This window comes from Homarus americanus, unplaced genomic scaffold (genome assembly GCF_018991925.1).
Source record: "Homarus americanus isolate GMGI-L3 unplaced genomic scaffold, GMGI_Hamer_2.0 scaffold23598, whole genome shotgun sequence".
In the NCBI taxonomy this organism is placed as follows: domain Eukaryota; kingdom Metazoa; phylum Arthropoda; class Malacostraca; order Decapoda; family Nephropidae; genus Homarus; species Homarus americanus.
The window spans coordinates 100,222-127,071 of record NW_024731054.1 but is presented as its reverse complement, the minus strand read 5'-3'; the positions used below and the strand labels follow the sequence as shown (position 1 = coordinate 127,071).

At 38.1% G+C, this 26,850-nt stretch overlaps 1 protein-coding gene across 1 annotated transcript in view; it reads right to left on the bottom strand.

Moving 5' to 3' along the window:
• LOC121867419 (partitioning defective 3 homolog) overlaps positions 1–24,198 on the bottom strand; it is a 46,213-nt gene extending 22,015 nt beyond the window's left edge. Inside the window, 20 exon segments of the mRNA XM_042367330.1 lie at positions 526–672; positions 1,554–2,039; positions 3,204–3,289; positions 3,752–3,880; positions 5,259–5,345; positions 6,023–6,195; positions 7,159–7,284; positions 7,837–8,073; positions 8,251–8,459; positions 10,293–10,395; positions 11,595–11,636; positions 13,277–13,519; positions 13,721–13,950; positions 14,179–14,324; positions 14,516–14,716; positions 14,973–15,124; positions 16,475–16,688; positions 16,690–16,706; positions 18,208–18,408; positions 24,158–24,198. Coding sequence (XP_042223264.1) covers positions 526–672; positions 1,554–2,039; positions 3,204–3,289; positions 3,752–3,880; positions 5,259–5,345; positions 6,023–6,195; positions 7,159–7,284; positions 7,837–8,073; positions 8,251–8,459; positions 10,293–10,395; positions 11,595–11,636; positions 13,277–13,519; positions 13,721–13,950; positions 14,179–14,324; positions 14,516–14,716; positions 14,973–15,124; positions 16,475–16,688; positions 16,690–16,706; positions 18,208–18,408; positions 24,158–24,181 — 3,253 coding nt within the window. The 5' untranslated portion in view covers positions 24,182–24,198.
• Between the last annotated feature and the right edge of the window lie 2,652 nt (positions 24,199–26,850).

The window sequence follows — 26,850 nt, the reverse complement described above, 5'->3', positions numbered from 1 at the left end:
TTCCACAAATTTACTAGAATACAGTTTGGCATCAGAGTAAAAAGTGAAGAAATAAAAATAAAGGTGGCAAGAATCCTGAACAACACATGTTCTCCCTGAATAGCTGTCAAACAGTCTTTATACTGCACCTGCCAAACAACATGTGTTCTAAGTCTAGGTCTAATACAGAGGTGATGCACCCTACTGTTAGTGAAGTGTGAAAACTTAAGAACTATCTAAACTGCCTTCTTCTTTCACCGGAACCTTTAGTATATAACGTTAAAAATACTTTAAAAGAACGATAATCCTAAGCTCCTGATTATAAATTACAATCATGTTACACTGAACATAACTTTATATTGTGCAGATAACATAAACTGAATTCCAATGTCGAGAATTGCAGATACATTAACTTCCTAGAATATTAAAAAAAGAAAACATTTCAAGTTCTTGAAAGGATTTCCATAAACCATCATAGTTGTGCTAATATATCCAGTACCAAGAGCCAGAAGACCCTCCCAGGTAGCACCAGTTCCCAACATTTACCCTGTGATGATATGTGCTCATGCGAAGGGGGTTGGTGTGCGTGATTGGTGCGCTGGAGAGTTTGAGAGGCTAGAGATTCATCGGACGAGGCACGAACCAGCTTCCCCATCACAGGTTCCCGACTCAACAATTCTCGGTTACGGGAAGCTACACAGACAAACAATCAAGTAATTTTTCAGTTATGAGTCCCTGAGTCCTTATTATACAAAGATTAAATAGTTTAGTCAGAGAAGCAATGAGTCTGTTTTGTTATAAGAACATTAGAAATATAAGAAAAGATGTTAATGATATAATATACAGATATAATCTAAATTACCAACAGACATTTAATCACAAGTATATGTACAAGATATTATGTTGAGTTAATTCACTTTACCTTGAATATATGTAGCTTAAGTACTGACATAATCTATATGTAACTCTTATATTACCTTTCCTGGTGATGAAAGACAACTGACAAAGTACAAACTATTTTTTAATGGCAAGATAACAGTGAATTATATATATATTTTTGAAGTTCAAGAAGTAACTATTAAAAATTACTGTTTTTTACACATGCTTTATATATTTTTGGTGAGAAAATATATCCATATAAGAACAGAAACTTAGTGTGTGTTAAGCTTTGAGTGTGTGCAGAGTGCAACTGTGTCTAAAATTCTCACAAAACTATAAAATCAATAAACATAAATACAGAATATTGATTTAGTGAAGTGCCATTATTATTATTAATGTAACCTACAGAACTATAAGATATGACAAATGGTGATTAATAACAGCTACATCATGCATTACAATAGCCAACAGTTTACACAGCATGTGAAGTGCATAAGCATAAATATAAACCTTAACATGCATTCCCTTTAGAACAGCACAAGCACCAGTGCTGCACATGACTTAAAAAATAATTACTACAATACTCCCCACCAAGACCATTTCCTGCATTCACAGTGGTGGCAAAATGCACAAAAGTGTTTACCGAAACAAGACAAGAACCATTCCATGCACCACAGTACTGAGCCGTTAGTTACCCCAGTTTGAGATCATGGTGGAAAGATCCTGGCCAAAAGTGGTCCGCTGGTTCCCTCTACAGTAATGCCTCTCTAGACTGCGGGTAACTGCACTGAAAGGGCCACGAGGGTGACCAGACCACTGCCCCTTGGACGTGCCCCTCCCCTGGTTGCCACTCAACACTTCACAACCCCCTCTACTTGTTTTTAGGTTTTGCAACATTTGCTGTTTCAATTGAGGTTTAGTTCGTACTTCACTACTTGTCTGATTTGACTTTAGTTTGTTTTGATTTGACTTGTGTCGAGGAAGTGATGATGACTTTGCACTGTTTATTGGTGATCGCGGGTGTCCACTAGTCATCGAACCTCTTCTACTTTCTGGGTCACCTTGATTTATATTTTTCTTAGGAGGCTGAGACTGTTGGGGCACCGTAGGAGGGGGGTCACTGGGGGGCACATCAATGCCAACTTCCCTTGACCCAGGTCTTAACTCCTCCACAGCTCCACCTTGAGGGCAGACACCATATCAAAGTTATCTTTACTCCAGGTGATACAAGTTATGACTGAGACATGGAGCTTTCAACCTCTGCCTTGAACATTTTACACCTTGTGTACTGGCCAAGTCAGAAACAACGTCCAGTTGACAAAAGTGCAAAATGATAAAGCACTGTTTTGCAATTACAACCTGTATTGTGTACCATCCTATAGGCTAACCAACTGTGATTTCGTGAGCAGAATTCCAAATTTTTAATCATTTCAAGTTTTGATTTCAAAGTATATCAGTTGTCTGCATCTGTCATGACAGGAAACAATCAAGCTAAACAAATACATTAGACTTTACATGTACAAATGCCACTCATGACAACATAGTTGGTGCACTATTTTGCAAAGACACGAAACAACCGAAGAAGAAAAATATAAATATTAGCTGTTGTGAAAGTTTGTTATGGAGAGAGACTCAAGATATGATGTACTGCAGTCTTGTATTACAATTAAGCTATTTGAATAATTGTAGCCATTGTCAATTTACTCATAAATACTGTAGCTATTTCCTTCACTACTAATTAACAATAACTAAAACTAAGGTATTCTTGATCTAAGGGTTAATATAAATACTACATAATAACACAAAGGAGCAACTCAATTGTCACAACTATTCAGGAATGTTCAACAGCAATTTCATAATATATAAGTAATCAAAATGAACATAGATGAGTGTTATTCTCAACAACTTTATCTCTCTTATATACTGTACACAAAAATTTAATCAACAGGATGAGGTAAAAGTCTGAGTCTGCCTTATTGAATCCTGAACAATTTTGCCGAGATTGAAGTCGCTCACAGCACCATTATAAGCTGAACTAGTTATAAAACACATTAAACCAGCACAATAAAGCGGGAGCTACTGTCTGTCATTCTGTATAGGTATTGCTGAAGTTAAAACAGTAGTTGTCACTCATTTAAAGCAACCGACTGATTCTTTAGGCATTTTTCAGGGGAATCACAAGACTTGAATGACTTTTAAAAGCAAGGTTACTCAGTAATGACAAACAGTGCATTAAGTATTAATTAAAGATCCCATATATCCCTGTATAAAATTATAATACTGTATACGAGAGCTTAGAGCTGCTTGAACACATCTACTACAGTTACAACAGACATGAAACCTACCGTCTGCTGCACCTGCTCCTAGTCCTTGGCTGGCGGCAAGTTTCTCCTGAGCCAACATCAACTGCTTCTGTTTCTCTCTCTCCTCTCTGTTTGGTAGTGACACAAACATGTGATAAAAGGTGCTAAAATTAACACATACGAAAGATACACTTACAAAGAAAAATTAATAGTAACATAATAATTAAACAAAGGAATAAAGATACTTTAGCACTGTCTATATTTTGGTAAACAGCTGAATATATCTCTCTCTCTCTATTTCTCATATTAAATTACTCCAACAATGTAAAACCAATGGAACTAAAAGCTCATGGATAAACAACAACGGACACCAATAAAATATTTCTAAATGTAATACAATTGCTAAATTTGTTACTATAGTACACTCATTCCAAAACGTATCTTTACGGATGGGTTCAATGAATTTTGAAATGAACATTACGACTCCTGTTGTCTTGATAAGGTTGTCAAAATCCTTCGTCGGTCGTGTCAGGAAATCATAAAGATACTTTTTAGAGCGAGTGTACATAAATAAAAACCAGAGGAGTTACCTTGCTTTTTTATTACGTTGATATGTGTCAGTGTTTTTGGCATCCAAGGTGGCATGGCGCTTCTCTGACATACTTTGCCTACCAAACTGATCCCGGGAGAACCCTGCCACATTCTCTTCTAGGGAGGTTCTGCAAAAATTTTTAGGTACCATAGATAACATAAGAGAATTTTAACAGGAATATTTGTGTCATTATCATTTAGAGTATAACTTAGTCTTGTAGCTGGGGAAACACTACCTCTACCTAGACAATTTTTATGCAAGATGTTTATTGTCGTACAAACCCAACTTGACGCACACTATAAACCGATATGAAGCATTATGAATCAAGGGGGCTCAGGGTTCATTTTGTATACAGTATTGTACATCCATGTTGAAGATATGAGCAAGAATGGATGACTATTTCTAATAGCTGTCTAGTCCTTTCCTGTACTTTTCATAATTGTCTGACACCAATCTCCTCTATTATTTCCCCTCTTCTTTCATGTTTCTGGGCCCCTTCATCACACAAGCCTAGGACTGGAACACATACATTAAACTTTGATGTCTCTAACTACAGCACATTGTACCTCCACACTCAATGGGTTAACAAACAGCACAGGGTTTTGTAAGGTCTGTCTTATGCCAGCAGTCTGCAGTAGATAACCATGAGAAGAACCATCAATGAAATAAACACAATGACATTTCCAGTTTGGGTGAAGTCACTTCCAAGCTCAAACAACAGTCCACGGACAAGATGGTCTGGACCACTGTACAATATGTCCCACCAAAAATAAGGTTAATGATTACACATCTTTGCATCTTTCACTTGAAAAATATGTCCAAACCCCCTCCACTCCCTTCACATCAGCACAGACCAAGCACCACTCTCAAGTGAGCATGGGATTCATTTAATGCTACTTATGCAATACATAGTTCCACTGCCACTTCTGCTAGTGCAGCTTAATAATCCTCCCACTGTAATGCAAGACCATGTGAATGACCTACATTTCAAGAGAGGTAATGTGAGGGACAAACTCCCTCCTTTGTGCTTATAAATTAGGCCAAGGAACACAAAGTATTCACTAAGTGTTTCAGAAGTGTGAAATATAATGTACAGTGGGGTATGCTATAAAGAATGGATTCTACTATGAATATTCCTATAACGAACGGTTTTACCTATAAAATTGAGAATGCTATAACGAACGAAACTCCTACAACGAACATTTTTTTTTTTTTACTAATTTATTGTTTTTTTATTACAAGTATTAATGATATTCTTTATTTCAGGGGTTTAAATGCATATTTATGCACTTTTTTTTAAATTTTTACAATTTGATATTATATTTTTCAGTGTTAAGTGGTTGTATTTGGGGGCCTGGAACGGATTAATCCTATAATGAACGAATGCTATAATGAACAAGGTTCTAGAACCAATTAGATTCGTTATAGCATACCGCACTGTAATTTATACTGTACAAAAATAATATAATCAATGAGTCAACCAAGAAAATAATAATACAACTTACTGGCTGGTATAGGCATCATCTGTCTGACTGGGATGGTCACTGTAGCTTCCTGTGGAGGCCCCAGGACCATCTGACCCACCAATTTGTCTAGTGATGAAATAATAAAAGAGGAGATTAATTTTAATGTTCACAATTAGTAAACTGTGGGATGAGTACCTGCTGGTGCACTCACTTTATGGCTCCACGTTCAGGAGTTACTGATTTCCATACTGTTAACAAGTACTGTGACTTCAGGTTCTTAAAGTAAAAGCCAAAAGTTCACAAGAAAATTTTACATTTCAGTAGCTGGAAGACTCCTATTATGAGAGAATTTATCTTGCGATCTGAAACTTTTATTGGAACAAAATAATCACATGCTTACTTCAAGTACCAGTGGCCTTCATCCCTGAAATTCTCAGAATATTCAGCAGTAAATAATACTGAATATTACTACAAAAAGTGGCAACTACAGTCCTCAATAACTCGCATCAAAATTATAAGATGCAAAGTTCTTTAATTAAAGTAAATATCTTTACTCATGTTCTGTGAAATACTGAATAAAACTAGCAGCAATTTTTATCTGGGATTAGATCTTATTTACATCACTATTTGAGATAAATTAAAATACTGAAGATAAGCAAAAACTTTGAAGTGAAACCTTCTCCTGGGTCATCACAATGTTTCCTATATACAAGTTCTTTGGTTTTTTATATATTTTATTCAAATACATTCATCTGTATGGTATTATGCCTAAATTTACCTCACTATTCAATAAATTTACTTACGTTGACAGATGGGTCCCAGCGTCGTCATGGATGATGAGAGTGTCCCTAGATGGCAGGTTAACAGTTGGGGAACCAAGAGGATTCATACCAGGAACTCCAGTTGTTAATGACTCGCGCTCACCTCGCATAACTAACTGTTGTAGCTGTGATGTGTTCCAAGTGTCGTGGGTTGCCTAGGGGAGGATTAATACCATTTTATATAACAAAGAATAGTAATCAGACATACATTTACCCCTGCATTCCCAAAGTATGTAAAACACATGTGATTGTGTGTCCCTTCCCGGTACCTCTGTCAACCCAGAAAAAATAATACTGTTACACATTTACAGTTGTTTGGATAACATGAAAAAAATTAACATCCTATTAAGAAAGTTGTACTGTACAAGTTGTATGCCAGAAAGAAATGTCAGGAACAGAAACTGACAGACAGATCAACATAATGCAAAAGAAAAATAACATCCCTGCATTTATTTAAGAGTTTCATCATCAGTGTTTTATGCTTGGGTAAGAAAAAACAACTAATGAATTCTACCTATTCTAGAACAGACAGTTTTAAAGGCTACTACCTGTTGTAGGTAAATTTATTACTGTAACTGTATTATTTAATTCCCATGTCAGATGTATCACCACTGCTTGCATACTACAATACCAATACAGTAAAAATAATAATAATGATAATAATGTAAAGATATTTGCAGTTTGGGGAAGACAGAAAGAAATAAGACTGCTAATATTTGTATCTCTAGTTTATGGCTCAAACAAGGATCCTTTAAAACTCCTAGTCATAGTGGTGGACACAACAATACAGTCCTATGCATCTAATCGATACAAAGACTACGGAGAATACAAACACTGTTACGTCAAGTTCCTTCAGTTGCTTGAGCTTATGATATGGCAACAAATAAAATGGTCAATATAAATATACACACACTCCAAAAAGTATCTTTACGGCTTTGTGTTAGACAATATGATGCACCAGGCAAATCCTTCCCAGATAACAGGAGTAACAGCATTCACTTTGAAATTCATTGGACCCCTCCATAAAGATACTTTTTGGTGTGTGTGTACTTCTGCTCTCTCTAGTAGTTCTGTACCTTGTAGGACCTCATCTCCACTTATACATCAACTACCATTACCTTATAGTAGCTATCATTTCGAAGCGCTCCATTATTGCTAGTTAATCTTTGGATGACTGGGTTCCTAACATCGAATGTGTCCATATTCGTAAATTCTCCTCCATCGGCTTCAGGCCAATCATCATACTGGAAAAAAATTTATACAGATTATTTGTCACAGAAAAAGGAACCTTGTTAAATGAGATATTTTGATGTGATACACTTAACTCCCTTGTATATGGGGTTCCCTCTGAGCTCAATAAAATCATTCGATATTAGCCAAATAAAATACTATAAAGTGGTGTCCCCATTGTGAAAGGGTTATGTCCTTAAGATCTGGAAATGTAAACAACTACTACACAACCGGTGCTGAGGGGCCATCAACTGTTGCTTAAAGTCTTAAATTATTATAGCTTTAAAGAAAGTATCACATTCAGTACTTTTAGAAAAAAATTGGAATACAGTATACGTACATCTTCATTTCTCTATAACATGAGGGGTGATAATATAAATATAATAGTAATGATACTAATGAAGAAAATAACAATACTGTAGTACAGTAATACTGTAATAACAAAAGAAAGACAAGTTATGAAAGAAATATATTGCCAGTATAAAACAATTAAATTCATATACAGTACTGATGGTAAAATATAACATAAATACTGTATCTTCAACACCTTTGAAAATAATATTTACCTTATTGGCATTAAAAATGACTGTTGCTTCCGAGGAATCAGTAACACCAGAATTGTCGGGTGTTGGTGTGGCAGGGGAGGACTTGGCCCCACCTAATGTCTCTGTACCTGAAGAGTTCGTCAGTAGACTGTTGGCTGACTCCCGACCCGATCTGTTAGCTGAGGAGGGGCTTGACCGCTCTTTGTTGTGGTCCGTTCTTCTGGCGACGGTAAGGGAGATCATACCTGGGGTTGGACCCTGGGGAAGACAACACTAATTTTATTACTACACAATGCACAAAATAGATACATCATACCATATGCTCAATATTGAGAAATATTTCTTATGCAAGAGCACACAGCTACTCTTTATCTGTAGTGACACACACAAGAAAAATCTCTATTTAAAATAAAGTCATCACATTCTAAGACCAACCTCTTGATGCATTGCTGTTCTAAGGGTCTTCATGGCTTCACTGTTAGGTTTGCCAAGAAGCGACAAGCCATTGATGTTGACGAGCTGGTCATTCTGGAGGAGTCGACCATCTCGAGAAGCCGCGCCACCGTGAATGACATTTTTTACAAATATTCCTAAGTCAACAGAGCCATTGGGACCTGAGCTTGTCTTGCCTTTCACACTCACTCCTGTTGGAAATAAAATCAAATCAATATTACAAGTTTATTAAATATTTGAAAGTGTAATACAGACGACATTACAGTTAAATATATTGTCTTTCAAAAATACTGTGCCGTCAATGGCAATTTCAACCGTCTCTCAATATTTGTGAAATACTATTGGAAATACATAAAACTAAATGAGATCAACAAACTATTTAAAATCTTTACAGTGAAAAAAAAAACATTATCTTAGTGCAGCTTTTCATACAGTTTGAAAGTAAGAAGCTAATTAAATGAATATACTGTAGTAGCATATCAGGATTTAGTTTTTAGGGGGAACAATTTTTTAAAGTTAGGAAATAAAATCCAACTGAAGTATATTGTGACAATTATACTGTAGTGATATTATGAGAAGAATATAGAGGCACGAGGAAGCTGAGGTACAGGTGTTGTATAAATATGAAGCATCAAGTCTTATGAGAATAGAGGTGTCATTTTTTTTTTATCAATTATGATTTAAAACTTAGAATCTTTACCTTCAAAAACTGTACTAGCACTTTGTGGAACTCCCTGCACACATACTCACACACGCACACACACACACACACTGATTTTCTAGTACAGTAGAACGTCAATTTAAAGCGATTCAATTTAAGATTATTGATTGAAAGCGACACCCACAATTAAGGACAATGTTTTAATTTAAAGATAATATGTCCTATTTTGAGCAAGTCAATCTGGCGGATCATATTTTAAAATTCGCGCCTTAATGTTTCCCTGGACACACTACACTGTCCTAAGGGCAAAGCTGTACTGCACATGTACTCAAAATAATGTACTTAATGATTACTAAAATTTTTGTCTAGTGCAAACTATAGCATGATTATATTGAAATTAATCACTACTGTATCTTATAAGAATTCCAGCAATGTAAATTATATTTTCCCAGGTCATTTCTGTGACATTTTATAAATAAAAAAAACTCATTCAAAAGGACGTAAATAAACAAATAAATTCTTAACTAGACCTTCGGCGCCAACTGTGAAACGTGTCATTGTCACCTCAATCTTCCCAGCCAGGGTTGGGTGGATATAGGCTGACAGTTTTTATCTTATATAATATCACAGTCTAAAGTTAGGAGAATATTATTTGCATTGCTGGAATCCTTGCAAGACAGTGAATAAATTGAATATAAATGTCATATATTTTGCACAAGAGATAAAAATCTTAGCCCTTTGTAATAAAATTAGTTAGAACTAAAATTTGTATGTCTATTGTAAACTATAGCATGTTTATATTCAAACTAATCACTATCTTATAAGAATTCCAGCAATGTTAATTATATTCTCCCAGATCAGTTTAGTGACATTTTATAAAAGAAAAACTTAGTCACTCTTCATATACAGTAGATAAATAAATAAGCACTAGACACTTGGCATCAACTGTCAAACACATCACCTCACCTTCCCCCCCCCCCCATCTTCCCATTAGCTGATGGCTAGTAAACAGACCATTTCACATCCCATAATTTGAGCTGTGTTGATTTATGAGTGTTTGTTTTAACATACTACCAAAGTAAATTATTCCATTGAAACAACACTTCGATTTAGTGCGAATTCGGTTTAAAGTGACCTCTCTTGGAACTTATCTGTTATATCGACGTTACACTGTACTGTATCAAAAACCTTTATCGGTTCAAATCTTCCAGCTTTATACGTCTTTGGTCTCTGGCAAGGAGAAACCTCGGTGATGAGAAATGACAATGACACTTATATGATCTCTCCTTGGCGCTGTATACCTTAAAAGCATTTATCCTTCATTACAGGATAAGTAAACAGTAAGTAAGTAACCAGTACTCACCCAATCCGGCTCTTTCTGAATCATGAACTGGAATTTCAAACATGAGGATCTCTCTTTGCTTCCAGGGAAACATAAGACTATCCTCCGTGGTTCTCTCTGCAGGCTGGTGGAACACAAACACTATGTATCAGTAACTAAGACAACAATGTGATCTTATAAATTGTTATCATAAAGGTTCTCTAACTAAGCTAACCTACTGATATTCAGGACAAGTCTCATGCAGTACAGTACTATGTGTCTATTTAGTCATTGTTTATCTATTGGTTGCCTTTTCTCTGCTCCCGTCTTTGTACATTAAGGCAGATCAAGACAAAATTTGGTCAATCATTAAATACAAAAGCGATTAATTCATAATGTGTAAAAACAAAAATAATGGATTAAAATACCTAACTAAATTTATTACAAGTGTTCATGTCTATCATGCAATACTGTAAACAAAAACAAGAACAACAATACATCTACAGTACACTCTTACTAATATCTAGACTGCTACTTAGACTGACAATGTTTGGCTCCAGTGTCCAGACAACTTGAATGTCTTCCTTTACACATTGCTCTTCCTTGACTACATCATTCACCTCTATGAATATCAATCCTGACAGATATCAAGAATTTTTTGGTTATAAGATGTGTCAGCTTCTAACTCGCTCTTGATTCAGTTGTCCATTTTTCAAATGTCACCCAGTACTTCTGCCTTGTCTTTTTACACTTCTCTTCTTTTACTCTCCTCTTAAATGAATTTCTGTGTAGGCAACTGTTTACTACAGTGTAGTAGCCAACCAAGCACACCCCATTCTCTGTACATACTTCAGGCAAAGATATCAAATCAAGGTTATTAAAACTGTGCCAATTATTTTTACCTATGTATGGTAGACTCATCAAACACATCATATATATACTGTACAGTATATACTGTGTATGTGTTCCTGCCAGTCATTCTTTGCTGATGTACAGGGTGGCCAATACACCTGATATAATGGCATAATCATACAAGCTATTTCAGGCAATGTTCATAAAATACAAGATAATGAAATTTAGTTAATATACTATCCTGTTTAAAACATCCCACACCAAGTACAGTATTGTAACAATATACAGTACACATACTGTACTGCATCTCAGTGTTTAAATTTCAGGCATCAGTTGGATGGTTACACACTACCCCAAAAATAAAATAAAAAAGGAATTGAACTGTACTCTTTTTATCTGTAAAAAATTGTGACTCATCAAGTGAACCAATATTTCACTTCTTGTACTTGATCAACACAGCCTACGGTAAGCAGATAAGAAAGCATAAAATACCTGGCAGAAGAAAGGTTGGCTGTCTTGTGGGTGGATGGACACCTATAACAAAATGTCGTGGTCAGTTACAGTCAATGCACCTAAAAATAAGCTGTCTAGTTGCATTTAGTCAACTTCTAAAGATGTAGCACTCACTTAACAATAATCATGCATGTCATTTTGTACCGAGCTAAGAGAGTAAGCTTGTAGCGAGTCAATATCCTAAAACTACATTACACGAGTCTCTCCACAAACACTAAGAATCTATAAATGACGGAGTAGGAGGCCAAGTCCTTTCTTTGATAACTTGTTTCTACACAGCCAAACAAGGTAATGAGAAGGTCAGACAAGTCCTTCATGTGGTGGTTCTTGGATAATATGTGGCACATTAGGGAAATTAATGTCATTATGTGACAAGTATTATTTTTTTTTAGCTTTTATGAGGAAGTATTTTTTGTACAATCCAAAAAATCTAATTTATCTGGTACTGTATGTGATATAAGGATAATTATATACTGATATCATGAGAAGTAAACACACGTTACTACCTCATGAACGTATGTTGGTATGATATTGAAAACAAATCATGATCCACTATTGATGTCTGGCTTTAGTTACACACAACCTTAGTTTAAGTTCTGGAGGATGACCCTTTAAGAGAGCAACACATTACACTGAACAGCAGATATCTGAGAAGAGTTGCCATATTGTTTTTTGTTATGTATTTATGCTCCACATTGGCCAGGTTCATCAAAGGCCTGGACTGGTTATCATCATCTGACCTGCCCTGAAAACCAGCAACCATCTCTATGATAATTTGTTTATAGGTGGAGCACCGCTACTACTAATGAATCTAAAAGCTACACCCGAATTTCCCGACATTCTCTATTACCTATACAGTATACTTCATTTGATGTGCCAAACAGACCACCAAGACAGACAAGGCACAACCAATCACCCTATCACTGTGTTTATGGATGCAGCGATGCAAGCAATAACAAGGAGGAAGCAAACTTGTTTACCTATAGAAGGATGGTGCAGAAAACATTTGAAGTAACAATTGAAAGCATGAAAAAGTGCTACTGTACAGTCACCCACAAATGTCCTGTTGCCTCTACTGCTAAACCACGCACCCTGAAATTCAGACTCGTGAACCCAAAGCAGTAGACACTGGTCCATTATTATGTCCAGAAATGCTTCGGATTCACGAGTCTGAATCTCGGGGCTTGTGGTTCAAGGGTAGAGGAGACAGGACTTTTGTGGGCGACTGTATATCTATCGGAGGTTCATGCAACATAATGAATACTTGTAATGAATAAGATAATTAAATTAATCCTCCCACAAGGGCTAGACATTACAAACATGTATTCTAAGCCTCTAAAGTGAGTTCTTGTCATGTTGAAACCTGTTTTTGACCTAGCATGAAACATGACACTATACTTATAAATTATATGGTCTAACAATTTTCTAAGTGTATAATGATTTAGCAATACCCTCATGAATTATACTTCTTACTCTAAATGTATGTTAAATAAGCAACTTCCTTATGAAAATGCTGCCCCTTTATATGTACAGTACAGCCTATAATACTATATACAGGTATTATGAATGATATTTTCACAATGGACTCAATTTATTTATATACAGCATATTTTAAGACTACCTACAGTTTCAACTAGTGTTAGTCTGTATTATTTTCATACCAATTGTCTCGGCAGTTTAGGGCTAGAAGGTTTGTCAGTTTCTGATGCTCCTTCGCCCGCCCCACTGCCTGCCTCTCCGTTACGTTGGTCTTGACGAGATACTGTGAGAGTCGCTGCTCCACCTATTGATATCTGTCTCAGTAGACCTGCCACCTCTGACTGACTGCGGCCTGTCACTTCGACACCATTAACTTCTAACAAGCGATCTCCGATGCGTAGTGTGCCATCTTCAATCGCCGCTCCCTAAGGATAAACAAAATAATGATGCAATATGCCACATCATACATATAATCCAGGAATAATAGAATTATTAATATGCCAATCATCTTAAACAATTTCATCATGACACACTAAAAATATGTGATGTAAAATGAGAGCATTAAAAGTTCCATTATTGTATCATACTAAACAAAGAATAAAAAATAAAAATAAACTAATTCTTACCTTTGGCAATATATTTTTTATATAAATCGGTGCTTCTCCTCCAGCCGGGTTGTCTCTCGTAGTTATAGAAAACCCAAGACCGTGTGAACCTTTGGTGAGGTGCACCGTCACCTTACGGCCGAGCTTGCGCGTGTTACTCTGAAGAATAACAGCCTGTGTACGGGATGATAGGGATGCTGGGGGAACTTTTCTGGTAGGCATGACGCTGGCCACTTTAGCTCCTCCAACCACTGCAACGCACAAAAAAAAAAATAAATAAAATAAGAAAAAAAAACATTAAAAAATACTCCTTCCTGAAGAAACTGGATTGAAATGTCTATAATTAATCTGCATAATTCCCAGATACAGTAAGCATTATCCTATCCCATTCTGACTTATTTCGGTAAAAGTACACTCATGAAAAATTATCAATAAACAGAAGGAAGCTGAAACTTTATTTTTTTAATTTAAATTCTTACATCTTTCTTCTCCTTCGACCAACTCGTTTGAGGAAAAGGTCAAGGATCCTTGGTGATGAAGGTTAAAGTCACGGTAGTCAGGTCTTTTTACCACTCGGAGGCGAAGCTCTGGGGTTAACATGGCATCTTTAAAAATTTCTTGGGCCCTGTTGAAGAGAGGAGAAAATTAGACTAACACAAACAACACTGCCATACTGATGATTGGCTTCATGAAACACAAAAATGTATAAAGAAGATTTAATAATAAAATATTGATTTATACTCGACATTTTATACTGCTTTGTTTACTATAAATTAAATTTATCTAAATAAATAGTTTCATACACACACATCTTACTTTTGGAATGTTATATTATTTAGAGGTCTTCCATTTATTTCTATTATTCTATCATGAACTTCTATTCTACCATCCCGTGCTATTCTTCCACCGGGCTCCACCCCTTCCACCAGCAGACCTTGATCGTGACCTCTACCATCTGTGCTGGGGATCACGTGGATCCCTAGTGGCCCTCGGTCATTACTTAGCACCACTAACAAGCTGCAATTTACAAAACATTATTAATTATAAGCACTGTATAATGTTTCTCCAATATCCTACCCATACCCAAAACAAAGGTACATCCCATCTTTACAACACTGAGACCTGCATATTACACATAAATTAGTACTTGTAGTTACTGAAAACCATCACAATTTCAGATTATTTTTTTTTAATTTGGCAAAAAACAAAAACATTGTACTAACATTTAGATTTTGAAAACATTCTATAAGGATATATGGAGACGTCTACTTACATGATGTTTGTGTCTTCGTGGGATGGATCTCGGGAGTGCAGTGGGGAGGAAGCCGACCCCCCTAGAGGTTCTCTCCGTCTGCCCTCACTTGCCGCTAAGGCCTTGTCTGCTGCATCTGCCCATCGAGCCATTGCAGGGTTGTCAGATAGTACCTAAGAAGAAAACATACATTAATTTGATACACAGTTTCTGTTATGGCATTTACAGGGCTTGAATGAAAGCAAATGAAGGCTTAATCTATGCTGCTCACAATTCTGGGAGGGATTATTTGTAACACCACACAAGGTATCTATTGCTGTGTAGGAAATTCAAAACATGCATACAAACTCAACCTCCTTTTGCCCTTCTGTATGTTTAAACAGCTGTCACAAACTCAAAACAATCAACATCAGCAAGTGTTGACACCACCTCCAACACTCAACTACTGAACAGCAAGTTTGTCTCATGGTCGTAAAGAACCTCACTCAAATTATCAACTGTTCCTAGATACAAAAACAAATATCCTTCACGTGGACAAACTGAATTAACCCAAAGTCCTGTCACAACAAGGTCTCAAGATATCCATTTGGTTTATCTCTATTAGTTCATTATATCACCCCAGTTATTAAGTTTCATTCGAGATAACCAATAACATTAACAGGGTTTGGAGGGAAAACTTTACCTGAACAGAGCATCTATTGGTGTCACGGGAAAATCTCGTGAAAGCTGTGTTGTTGGATTGGTGTGAGGACGACGAAGAGGAGGAAGGGGTTTTCTCCTCCCCTGACCCTTCCCTCTTTCCCCGGGTCTACCACAAACACAATGTCATCCTCGTAGAACTATGGCCGTCCTGCAAGACCAAAGTTTGTCGACATTATTTTATCGCACAATATAATAAAAACTACGCATCAATGAATATCAAATGACTTTCGAACTTGAGTGGTATCTGTATTTTAGCTCCCCTAACTTGTCACTGGTAATGGGTGGAATGTAGTATCTTCGAATCAGACCTCGAGCAATTCTTAACAAGGAAGTTCTTATATGATAAAGTTTAAGAAATACTGTACGTACTAGTCTAATGGGAGTAGAGTTATAAGGACCATCCCTAGCAGCAGTGTAAGGAGTATAATATGAGATTAAAAAAATGCCATTCTTTTACAATAAAAAAATACAGTGATTGGGAAAATACACAACTTAATTTGAAAAGTAATGGTTAGTTTAGTAATTAGAGATTTGAAAATGAGAAGCTTGCATGTACCAAACTGTATCTCTTGATTACTACCAACTATTTCCTAATATTGTAATAAACATTTTGACAATCATAATACTGTATCTCAAACTATAATTCTTAAATCATTTACCACTTCTGTAGAATGAACACATTAACATACCATAATTATTATTTGCTTATTAATGCTACTCAAAGGAATATTGCCTACCCAAGTTTCTTACATTTCTGTAACTAAAAAATTCCAGTGTAATGAAAAGTTAAAGTAGACACAATATTGTGAAAAGGAACTCACAATAGTCTTCATAGGTGTGGAGCTGGGTGGTGTGTTCTGGTCTTCTATAATTGGTGCTGCTGACCACCTCTTGGTAGGGTCAGGAGGGACACTGGCAGGTGGGATAGGTGACAAGCGATTGAGTGCAGGCTCACTCCCTCGCCGTACATGGAGAGGAGGTGGGGTGGCACTTAACTCCTCGCCCGTTATCTCGATGTCATTCGGTAAATGGGGAGAATTTGTGCTCAATATCCTGTATGTGAAGAATCATTAATAAAAATGCTGGTATGGAATGATTAATTCATAAAATTAACAATTTAACCTTTCCTTCATTGTCAAGATTATAGCATCAACAATAAGTTAATAACAAACTACAGTACTGTACTGTCAGTAAAGAACTGGATTATACTAAAGCTTACTTTTTTTAGATTTTACAAGCTGAAGATCAAATTTTTTAAATTCATTCTTAAAATTTGATTTTTATTCAAATCTTTTCATCGTACAAATGGGACATAGAGATGATGTTATAGAACTAAACGGAACAGCTCAAGATTAGACACCCAGCTTATTTCACCTGATGATTAAATACCTTAACACTAACATCACTTAACCCTCCCTCGATGCGGCATTAGGGTGTCTAGTCTTCAGGTAATCCAACTAAACATTCAAAGCCTTTCTCTGTTACTTCCCTCTACTTATTAGCATCACATATTACTAGTCCCCTCATTTCTTTATAGTTCAATACCCCCTTCAACTACCCTACACAAAGCAGGAATTAATAAAGATAACATATACACAGAGATAAATACCCAAAGGAAATTTATCTTATAATCCCATCTGGACACATGGATTAAAAATAGGATCTTTTTCCCAGCATCATGTTCCTTTCATAATGGTCAACATAATTCTTGTATTTAATGGATATATAAAAGTTGTTAGTTTCCCCTGAAGGTAAGAGGACCTACAAGGACCTTCTCTATCCTTGTAATTGACCTACACTCTCACTTCCCATGTTCCTGTGTACCTTGTAATATCAAGCGTGTTCTAGTTTCCTACAATCACGAACTCTATAATAACATAATGTGAGAACATGTCAATCTTATAAAGGACTTCATAACTCAAGTAAAATAAAATAAAAGATCAGATTACAGTAGTTGTTGCTTTATTAAGTTATTTTTCATGATTTATTAAAGGTCATTCCACTGGATCATTTGCATGCCAGGATTAATGCCTTGTTCTAAATAACCTAATACCTCTGAGGCAGGTTACAGTACCACGATGAAAGTTGAACTAACCTCTAGATAAAACTACATTTCACAAAAAGCAATAACTTGTACAACAATAAGCACCTCACATATCTGATCTTCTTGGTTTTCCTTATGGCCACTAATGAGTATGGTTTATGATTAATTCAAGAAGAAAAGCCTGAGAATGCCCTAATGGTCAGCTGAGGTGCTCTGATCAACAGAGAAAACAGTATTGTATCTATAAAACTATAATAAGCACTTTGGTCTGCTCTAATTCATTATAAAAAACAGTGTGAAGAATCTACATTATCAGCTCCAACATCTACCTTTACCAAAGCCATGAAGAGTACAGAATTCTACACCATGAATATTCTTTGGACAATTTTAAAAGCAAAACTCAATATAGCAAAGCATTATGTAACCATAAGCAACCAACTTCTGGGTAAGTTGTATTGTACATACTGTGCTTCTAAGGTCAGACACACACACCTGAAACAAAAGTGGTACCTGGAAGATATCCGGGGAAGGGTTCTCAGAGTCAGACGAGGCTGAAGTTCCATCTCCTCCGTGGTGGTGATGGGGCTGTTCCTCATACAGGGCGATGATCTGCTCTCTGTCATCTGCCACATCATTGAGCCGGTCGTCTGGGTCTAATATCCCTCCATCCAGTTGTTTGAGGTTGTGAACTGTTACCCAGGAGTCTGATGGCTGTAAAGAAAAACAAAAGAATTAAACCACACATATTTAAGACACACTGACAATACTAAAAACATTTTAACCAAATACTGAAATGGAGTTTTGTGTGAGACTAGTTTGAAATTTATAAAAATAAAAGTAATTACACTTTTCATTGTTTGAAGTATGTTGTAAATGAATATGGTACTTATACAGTTTTTAAATGACAACATCAGTGAAGAGCAAATCTTAAATCAGACAAACAAAACCTGTAAAAAATTATCAAATATTTTTTCTTATACAGTATTGGCCAGGTTGTGTCACCATTTACATTCAGTTAACTTCACATTTTAGGTGGAAGAAGCTTAATCAAATACGTACAATACAGTATAGTCTCAGTTTACGCAGATTTCTTATACGTACATGTACTCGGTTGGTCACTTACGCGGCACCTGTCCAGATCGCCCAATTATTGATTCAGCGGTAAATTCCAGCATTTACACGGAAGCGGCGGACAAGCTGCTTTCGTTCGGCTCTTCACGTCAGATGACGTATCGGACTGTGATCGGCCCGCGCATCCTTACCACCCACATTCCCTCTGCCGCTAGCTGTGATTGGTCTATTTAACCCTTGCCCAGTCAACAAAACATTACAGTTCTTCACCGCCACCACAGCCAGCCCAAGTCAGTGATAGTGAGGATATGGACTTTGAGGGGTTTGACAAAGAGGCCCTGCTAGCCCCTGTGGTGGGTATTGATACAGGTGATACAAGTAATACAGGTGAGGGCCAATAATCTGCCCTCTGCCTCGGAACCAACCCACCATCCCCGTGTGCCCAGCCATCTCTTCTACTTATGTTAAGTGTTAAAAAGCCTAATATTATTGATATTTCTCTTAAATATTAATTGTGTGTGCATACCATCACAAAATTAAGATGTTATTTTTACCACAACGTACGTATTGTGTCGGAAAAAGGGTAGTCTGGGGGTCGGCCCAGTCTCTATTTCAATTAATCCCATATGTTCTGTTATTTCGTTTCCGGCGTTTCTCGTTTTACGTGGACCTCCACGGGTTTAATTGACCGCGTAAACCGAGACTATACTATACAGTATTATATTCATTCAAGCACAAATGTTGACCATCAGTACAAAGTGTGAGAGAAGTAAACACACAGGCTCATTGTTCCTTGATACAGAAGTCAGCCAAGGAAAGTGATGAGTTGTGCTTAGAACCAGTTACAACTAGACCTCGTTGTTGCATATTACACGACATATATGGTGATACACAAAAATGAATGGCACATACTGTACAGTATATATAAACATAAGTGACGATGTTGGCTGATGATGACACACATGTTAAACGATTTGTACATACAGTACATGGATGCAAATGAAAAATAGACGTACAGTACAGTATATAACACGTGAACATTATGAATTATACTTGTAATATACCCCTGCCATATTGTACCAGTCCCCTAGTCAAAATGTACCGTTCCCATTGCAGGATTACCTACAGTGGAAAGCAAAAATGGTACAATTGATGACACAACCCTCCTGAAATGCTAAAATGTACTAAACCAGCAAGTATTTGTGTTAAAAGAAAACATTTCTCATGTGTACACTGGGTATGCAATTTTAGGTTTTGCGCACACATTTTTAATCTTTTCACTGTGGCAATATAAACACAAAAAACATTATTCAACACAATTTCGGTTATTGTTTATGTTGAATAATATAATTTTTATATTTTCCAGAATGAAAAATCAAAACTTTGATATGAATCTTAGAGTTACAGATATAATTTAGATATGTACAGTATAGGTCATAGGCAGCTACCAAACAGGGAGGTACTACCGCCTGGGAAGACATTGGAAGCATAATGTATTGTCTAATGGTAGACCCTGCTGCCATATGGCACCAAGTCCCAGGTTGCTGATCTGACTTTCTGCCTCATTTACACACAATTGCAGGGTCTCAATTGTTTCTCTTACTTTGACAACACAACATATACATATACTGTATTGTTTCTCACTTTTTATTTATTTTTTATTTATTATTATTATTATTATTATTACCGTATTATTATTATGATTATTATTATCATTTTTAATTTATTATTTTATTTTCATTTTTTATTTTTTATTAAATTTTATTTACTATGAATTATAATTATTATTATTATTAAATTTTCGCCCCCCAGGCCCTGATGTGGGTTAGTGACCTGTGCCTGGGTGAGCTAATCAACGTAAAAAAAAATAAAATAAATAAATAAATAGATAAAAAAATATTTTGTGTTCTTCCCGTTGTTTTGGTTTTCCTGGAAGACGTTTGGAAGAGCAAGCAACAGGCTGAGATATTACAGCATGGGGAAGAAAGGCAAAAGACATTGACCACCCTAATGCTAACCTAACAATAACCTGACCTAACAAGGGCGGACTCCCCCTTTTCATCAGAAAATTACAATACAGGGTACTTTTCTTTAATGCAGTAGTGTACTCAGGCATTTGTGTATAGTAAAAAGTAAATTCTAGTGACCTTAGAATATCTCCTAATATTAAGTGCACATGGCCTCAAAATGCTCATGATATTGGTCAGATTAAAAAAATTAAGAGGGCTTACAGCATCCCCCACCCAGCTGGGTGAGCTCACTGTGCCCACCATGTTCCCCCCACCCACAACTTTTTGGACCCCCTCCTTTTGATATTCCTGGCTCCGCCCCTGCTATAAACCAATAATGTTACCTAGCAATCAACACTAACCTAATAACACTAACACCCCATTTAACGTTTGGACATTTAATCATTAGATGAAATAAGCTGGGGGTTGTAATCTTCATGTGATCCATAACCTACATACCAACTAACATTAATCATTAGTACTGTACTTATAAATTAAAGAAAAACAAGAAAAACAATATCCTGTCATTAAAACAGATCAAATTGATTCAAAACAACAGTGAAATGACTTTTTAAGTATAGCACTGCGACACCTACAGCAAGACCACTATATTACATTATACCTTGAGGCTACGTCCTTGAATAATTTAACTGCGAGAAACTATCTACCTGTCTCGGCACTACTCATTAACCTCTTGTAAAGTATTTGTTTTCACATAAATTAGCAGGTATTAGGCAGCTACCAAACAGGGAGGAAATACCGCCTGGGAAGATATTGTAGCATAATGTGTTGTCTCAGTGCCGGATTTAGACCTGTGGAGGCCCATGGGCAGCCTCTTTGTGGAGGCCCCCCTCATTATAACTACCCAAGGGGATGGGGTGGCGAGTGAAAAGCGACCCTAAACATCTGGAAGTTCGGGGGCGCTGTAAGCCCCCCGGGAATTTTTTTAAATTTGAACACTTCTTTGGAGAATTTTGAAGCCATATGCAGTTATACTGAGGAAATTAGAACATATTGTAATATGTGGAGGCCCCCAGATTGCGGAGGCCCCTGGGCAGCTGCCCACTTTGCCCACTCCTGAATCCGGCCCTGTGTTGTCTAATGGTAGACCCTGCTGCCATATGGCATCACGAAAATTGTGACCAAGTCCCAGGTTGCTGATCTAACTTTCTGCCTTATTTACATACAATTGCAGGGTCTCAATTGTTTCTCTTACTTTGACAACACAACATACATATATTGTTTCTCACTTTTGATCTTTTTTCATTTTTGTATTTCTTTATGGTTCTTTGTTATTATTATCATTATTAATATTATCAATATCATTATCATATTTTCGCCCCCCAGGCCCTGATGTGGGTCAGTGACCTGTGCCCGGGTGGGCTAATCCCCGTAAAAAAAATTACTACAGAGTGTGTGTGTGTGTGTATATGTGTGTGTGTGTGTGTGTGTGTATGTGTATATGTGTGTGTGTGTGTGTGTGTGTACGTGTGATTGGGTGTGCGTGATTGGGTGTGTGCGTGATTGGGTGTGTGTGTGATTGGGTGTGTGTGTGTGATTGGGTGTGTGTGTGTGTGTGTGTGTGTGTGTGTGTGTGTGTGTGTGATTGGGTGGGTGGGTGTGATTGATTGTGTGTGTGTGATTGGGTGTGTGAGTCTGTGTGTGTGTGTGGATTGGGTGTGTGAGTCTGTGTGTGTGTGTGTGTGATTGGGTGTGTGAGTCTGTGTGTGTGTGTGTGTGTGATTGGGTGTGTGAGTCTGTGTGTGTGTGTGATTGGGTGTGTGTGTGTGATTGGGTGTGTGTGTGATTGGTGTGTGTGTGTGATTGAGTGTGTGTGTGATTGGGTGTGTGTGTGTGTGATTGTGTGTGTGTGTGTGTGTGTGTGTGATTGAGTGTGTGTGTGTGATTGTGTGTGTGTGATTGGGTGTGTGTGTGTGTGTGTGTGTGTTGTGTGTGTGTGTGTGATTGAGTGTGTGTGTGTGTGTGTGTGTGTGTGTGTGTGTGTGTGTGTGTGTGTGTGTGTGTGATTATGTGTGTGTGTGTGTGTGTGTGTGATTGGGGGTGTGTGTGTGTGATTGGGGGTGTGTGTGTGATTGGGGTGTGTGATTTATGCATACGTAAATGTTTCCCCAGACAAGGACAACAGAGGTTAACAAAGCGTCACAGGATAATGTTACGCTACTATGTCAAACAAGTAGGGACAAACACCAAGTCAGGATGGAGGAAAAGGCTGAAAGATCACGCCGATTCCAGACAGTAGCCGAAAGTAACATGATATGCCTGTATATTTATCATGAACTGTGGCCTTGCATAGAGTACATATGAAGGGACCAAAATGACAAATACGAGAAGGGAGAATAAAAGGAAGAGACGGGAGAAGATACAAGAAAGATGGGGAAGATAAAGAGAAGGAGGAGTAATGGGGAGAGAGGAATGAGGGCGTGTGCATGAGGGGGGTCAACGTTCTTGTTGCATGATGCTCTGTTGCCACATCCTCCACATTTGCTGATCTCCTCTTGTTCTCACGGCACCCGCGTCCTTCCCCTTATATTACACCCCTCACCTTCAGTCGCTCACCCAAAGTCTAGCGTCATCTTATGTCAATATCGGCGGCATCCATCATGAAGGCTCACAAAGCCACTGTCCATCCTCGCACACAAGTCATTCTACTTCCAGTTCTCTGCCGTATGGTTGACACACACACACAAAATGATGCTATGTGCTCATTTTTTCTTCATTTTGAATGTTTATCTATTTCTTATACGTGTGTGAGGTGAGGAGGACAATCCGGGTTAGCTCCGGTGACTGTCTCTCGGCTCGGGTAGGACTGGAGGGTGAAGGAGTGTGCGAGGCGTAGGACAATCAGGGAACTCCCCACCACCTCCACTCTTCACCCCACCACTCCTTTTACACGTCACAAACCATTTCCTGGGTGTCACGGCCTCGGGGAACAATTTGCAACATCCGCAAAGGAACCCAGATAATCTGACCCCTTGTTCACAAGGAAAATTGCACAAAATCAACTTTCAAACTCGAATAAGTCAAATCTAAGGAAACCTCGGTCAACACAGGACGTGCTCCTGCCATGTGAGAACGTGGACACTAGTAGTCTTCTTCACAACACAACAGTGGGTCGCGGCCAGTCATGAGATGCACATAAATCACTGGCTCAGCTCCAGCGGCACAGTTATGATATAGTAGGTGGGCCAAGCTGAGCCTCGTCACATTGGTGCGACAAGAGCGGGTGGAGGCGGCCAAGTGGGTGTCGCCCACACTGTACAACATACACTCCCCACTACCTCACTCTCCCCACTCCTCTGTCAACCACTAGCACCGTCACACAATAACACTCGGTCACAGATAAAGTAAGGCGTCCATACCGGGCCCAGCAGCAGCATCGACATCCCCTCACGGCCGTGGCTAATGGCAGACTGTCGCGCGCGCGCGTGTGGAGTTCCCTGAGTATCTCCCCACCTGGCTCCCCACCGTCCTTTCCACAATACAGGTGGGAACCTCCTTACAACTGACCGATACATTGTCTCATTTACCGCTTTTCCTTCACATGCACCCATCTCTCCGTCGAGTGAGCAAGCTTCATCACAAGTTCATGTGAGTTGGAGGTGCAGGTGGGAGGTGCGCGTACCAGGAGACTTGGCGAGACACCTGGCCAACTACGGTCCAGTAAGAAGTACGGAGGCGCTGCCGCCCACAAAGGTCATGCCACCGAAAGCAAGGTCAAGGTGGTCATGTAAGATCCAGTTATTGTTCAAGCAAAATAAATGTTGGGGTCAACGGCGTTCATCTCAGTGATTATAGGCCATGGGGTAATGCTATAGCTCATGGGCTTTTTTCTTAAGTGACACAACTGGTATTATTGTGGACCGCTCAGCTGTAAACAGTCCTCTTGGTTGTGCCAATTTGCACATCTGTCTTTTCACTTTAAAGCTTGTTCGCGTGATAACCCCAGCACCTCTGGACTGATTTTGGATTTGAATAAAAGCGCCAGCGCTTTTAGTTACAAAATATGCTTATTAAATAGTTAATTTGCATTCTGTTCAGTTGCAGCCGCGGTACACGCATGTTCTGTGAAGGAAGTGGTTACAACCCCGTCTGCGGAGCTGTAACACTGGGGCGTGCATGGGTTAACACCCACAACAACAGAGCCCTCAACTTGAGGGCTCTGTTGTTGTTATTATATTATTTCGGTGATAGTGCATCTGGCGTCGCCGATGCTTCCTTTATTACTGATGGACTAGGGAAGGTACACAGAAAAGCGTGTCCTGACAATGTCACCTACACTCAAACCAGGCTTCCTATCACCATGGAAATGATGAATCGATCGCAGACATCAGGCAGACACGTGAGCCCGGCGTCACGTATCACAGCTAGGTATCTGCACCTGGTTTCTCCGCAAGATTATTTATGTGTATACTTTGTAGCCTTGGAAAACGGAGGCCAACATCAAACATCAAGATGGTAGGCACGGCATCGACACAGTGGGTTCGGTCCATAAGAATGGTTCTCATTAATAACATCTTTCCGAAGTTAGTTTGTGGTGATCTGAGAATGACTCGCTTGAGTTTTATTATATCAACTAAAATAACGACACTTATGATAAGAAATAATAACAAGTTGCTTTTCATGGTTACATCACTGGACACTCACTGAAATAAAGATCAATATGATTCTTCCTGATCAAAGATGATGATTATAAGAATCTTCCCCAGTCATCTATCTTGGCTCAGGCGGGAACCCCCACTGCTCCTGAGTTTGTTAAGTTACAATACTTTCTGTTCATCTCAATTTCTCTACTGTGGTCTACAATACAAAGCGCCAAGCATATTTTCTCTTAGCCCAGTTTAGCGTTAATGAATTATATCGCATTCCTGGATGAGACGATTGGCTTCAAAAGGGAATGATTCTCGGCAAACAGTCAAGAGTCCTTTGTCTACCACTCCGTTTCATAACAGATGCAGGTACGAGCAGCAGGGACACGCAGTCACTACACTGCATTAAAGAAAGGTAAATCCGTTATTCACAGTGTTGAGGGGTTGTAGGGTTCAGTAGTGGACACACCTGACCTTGCTGGACCGCCCCACCTCCGCATATTGAAGTCCGACAGAAAACGGCACGAATTCGATTGATACCATGGATGACTGAACACTTCCAGTGGAACAGTTCAATAATATTTAAATTTTTCTCATTTATGTTATCGTAATCATGTTTAAAATCGAATGATTATTTAAAATAGTCCCAAATCATTACAGATTTCACTTTAAAAATAATATCTTCATACCCTAGGGCTTCCTCCGGGATATTTTTCACAAGTATATTTTCATTAGTAATTTAAAAAAGTGGAACTTCCAGATTATGCCAAATGCCCCGCCACTGTTTACGCCCAATCGGAGTTCGGCATACTGGTAAAAGTTTATCGCTGGGCAAGGTCTGATTTTATCAGCAATGGAAGACGGAGCAATGTATTGTTCAGTCGTTCGTTCCTGCTTAAATCAGTTAATTTTTCTTTAATTTGCCAAAGCCATGAAGGAGTGTAGGCTGAGGTGTGAGGAAAGGCGTTGAGAGGTTCTGGATTTGTTACAACAAATAAAACAGATACACTGAGGAAGAACGAGGCTCTGAACTACTTAGTACAGTGGTGCCCTTTAAGTAAGACATTACCTCATCCCCATACTGGCTGTGTTAACAAAACCAACCCCAGGAGGCTACGGCTCTCATCCTTTAACCAGCCAAATGTTACTCCAGCGAGTTTAGGTTACATTAGTTACTGGACACCTTTAGTTCATAGCCTCCCTGAGTCTGCTTTGTTGACGACACTTCCCCACTTGGTGTGCTGATATAGCTTACAATATATTAATAAAATCACTCTGGTTTTCTTTCCTCCTCACACACATTAATTCTAAACATATAACAAACATCACTAACATGATAAAACTACAGTTTCGGACAATACGCCCCGGTAGTTGAGCAATGTGTTTTTCCGATGGTTTAGACAATTTTAGAACACTTTTCTTCGCTGACGTTTCCGTCGCAAATGACCTAAAATTACCTAACCTAA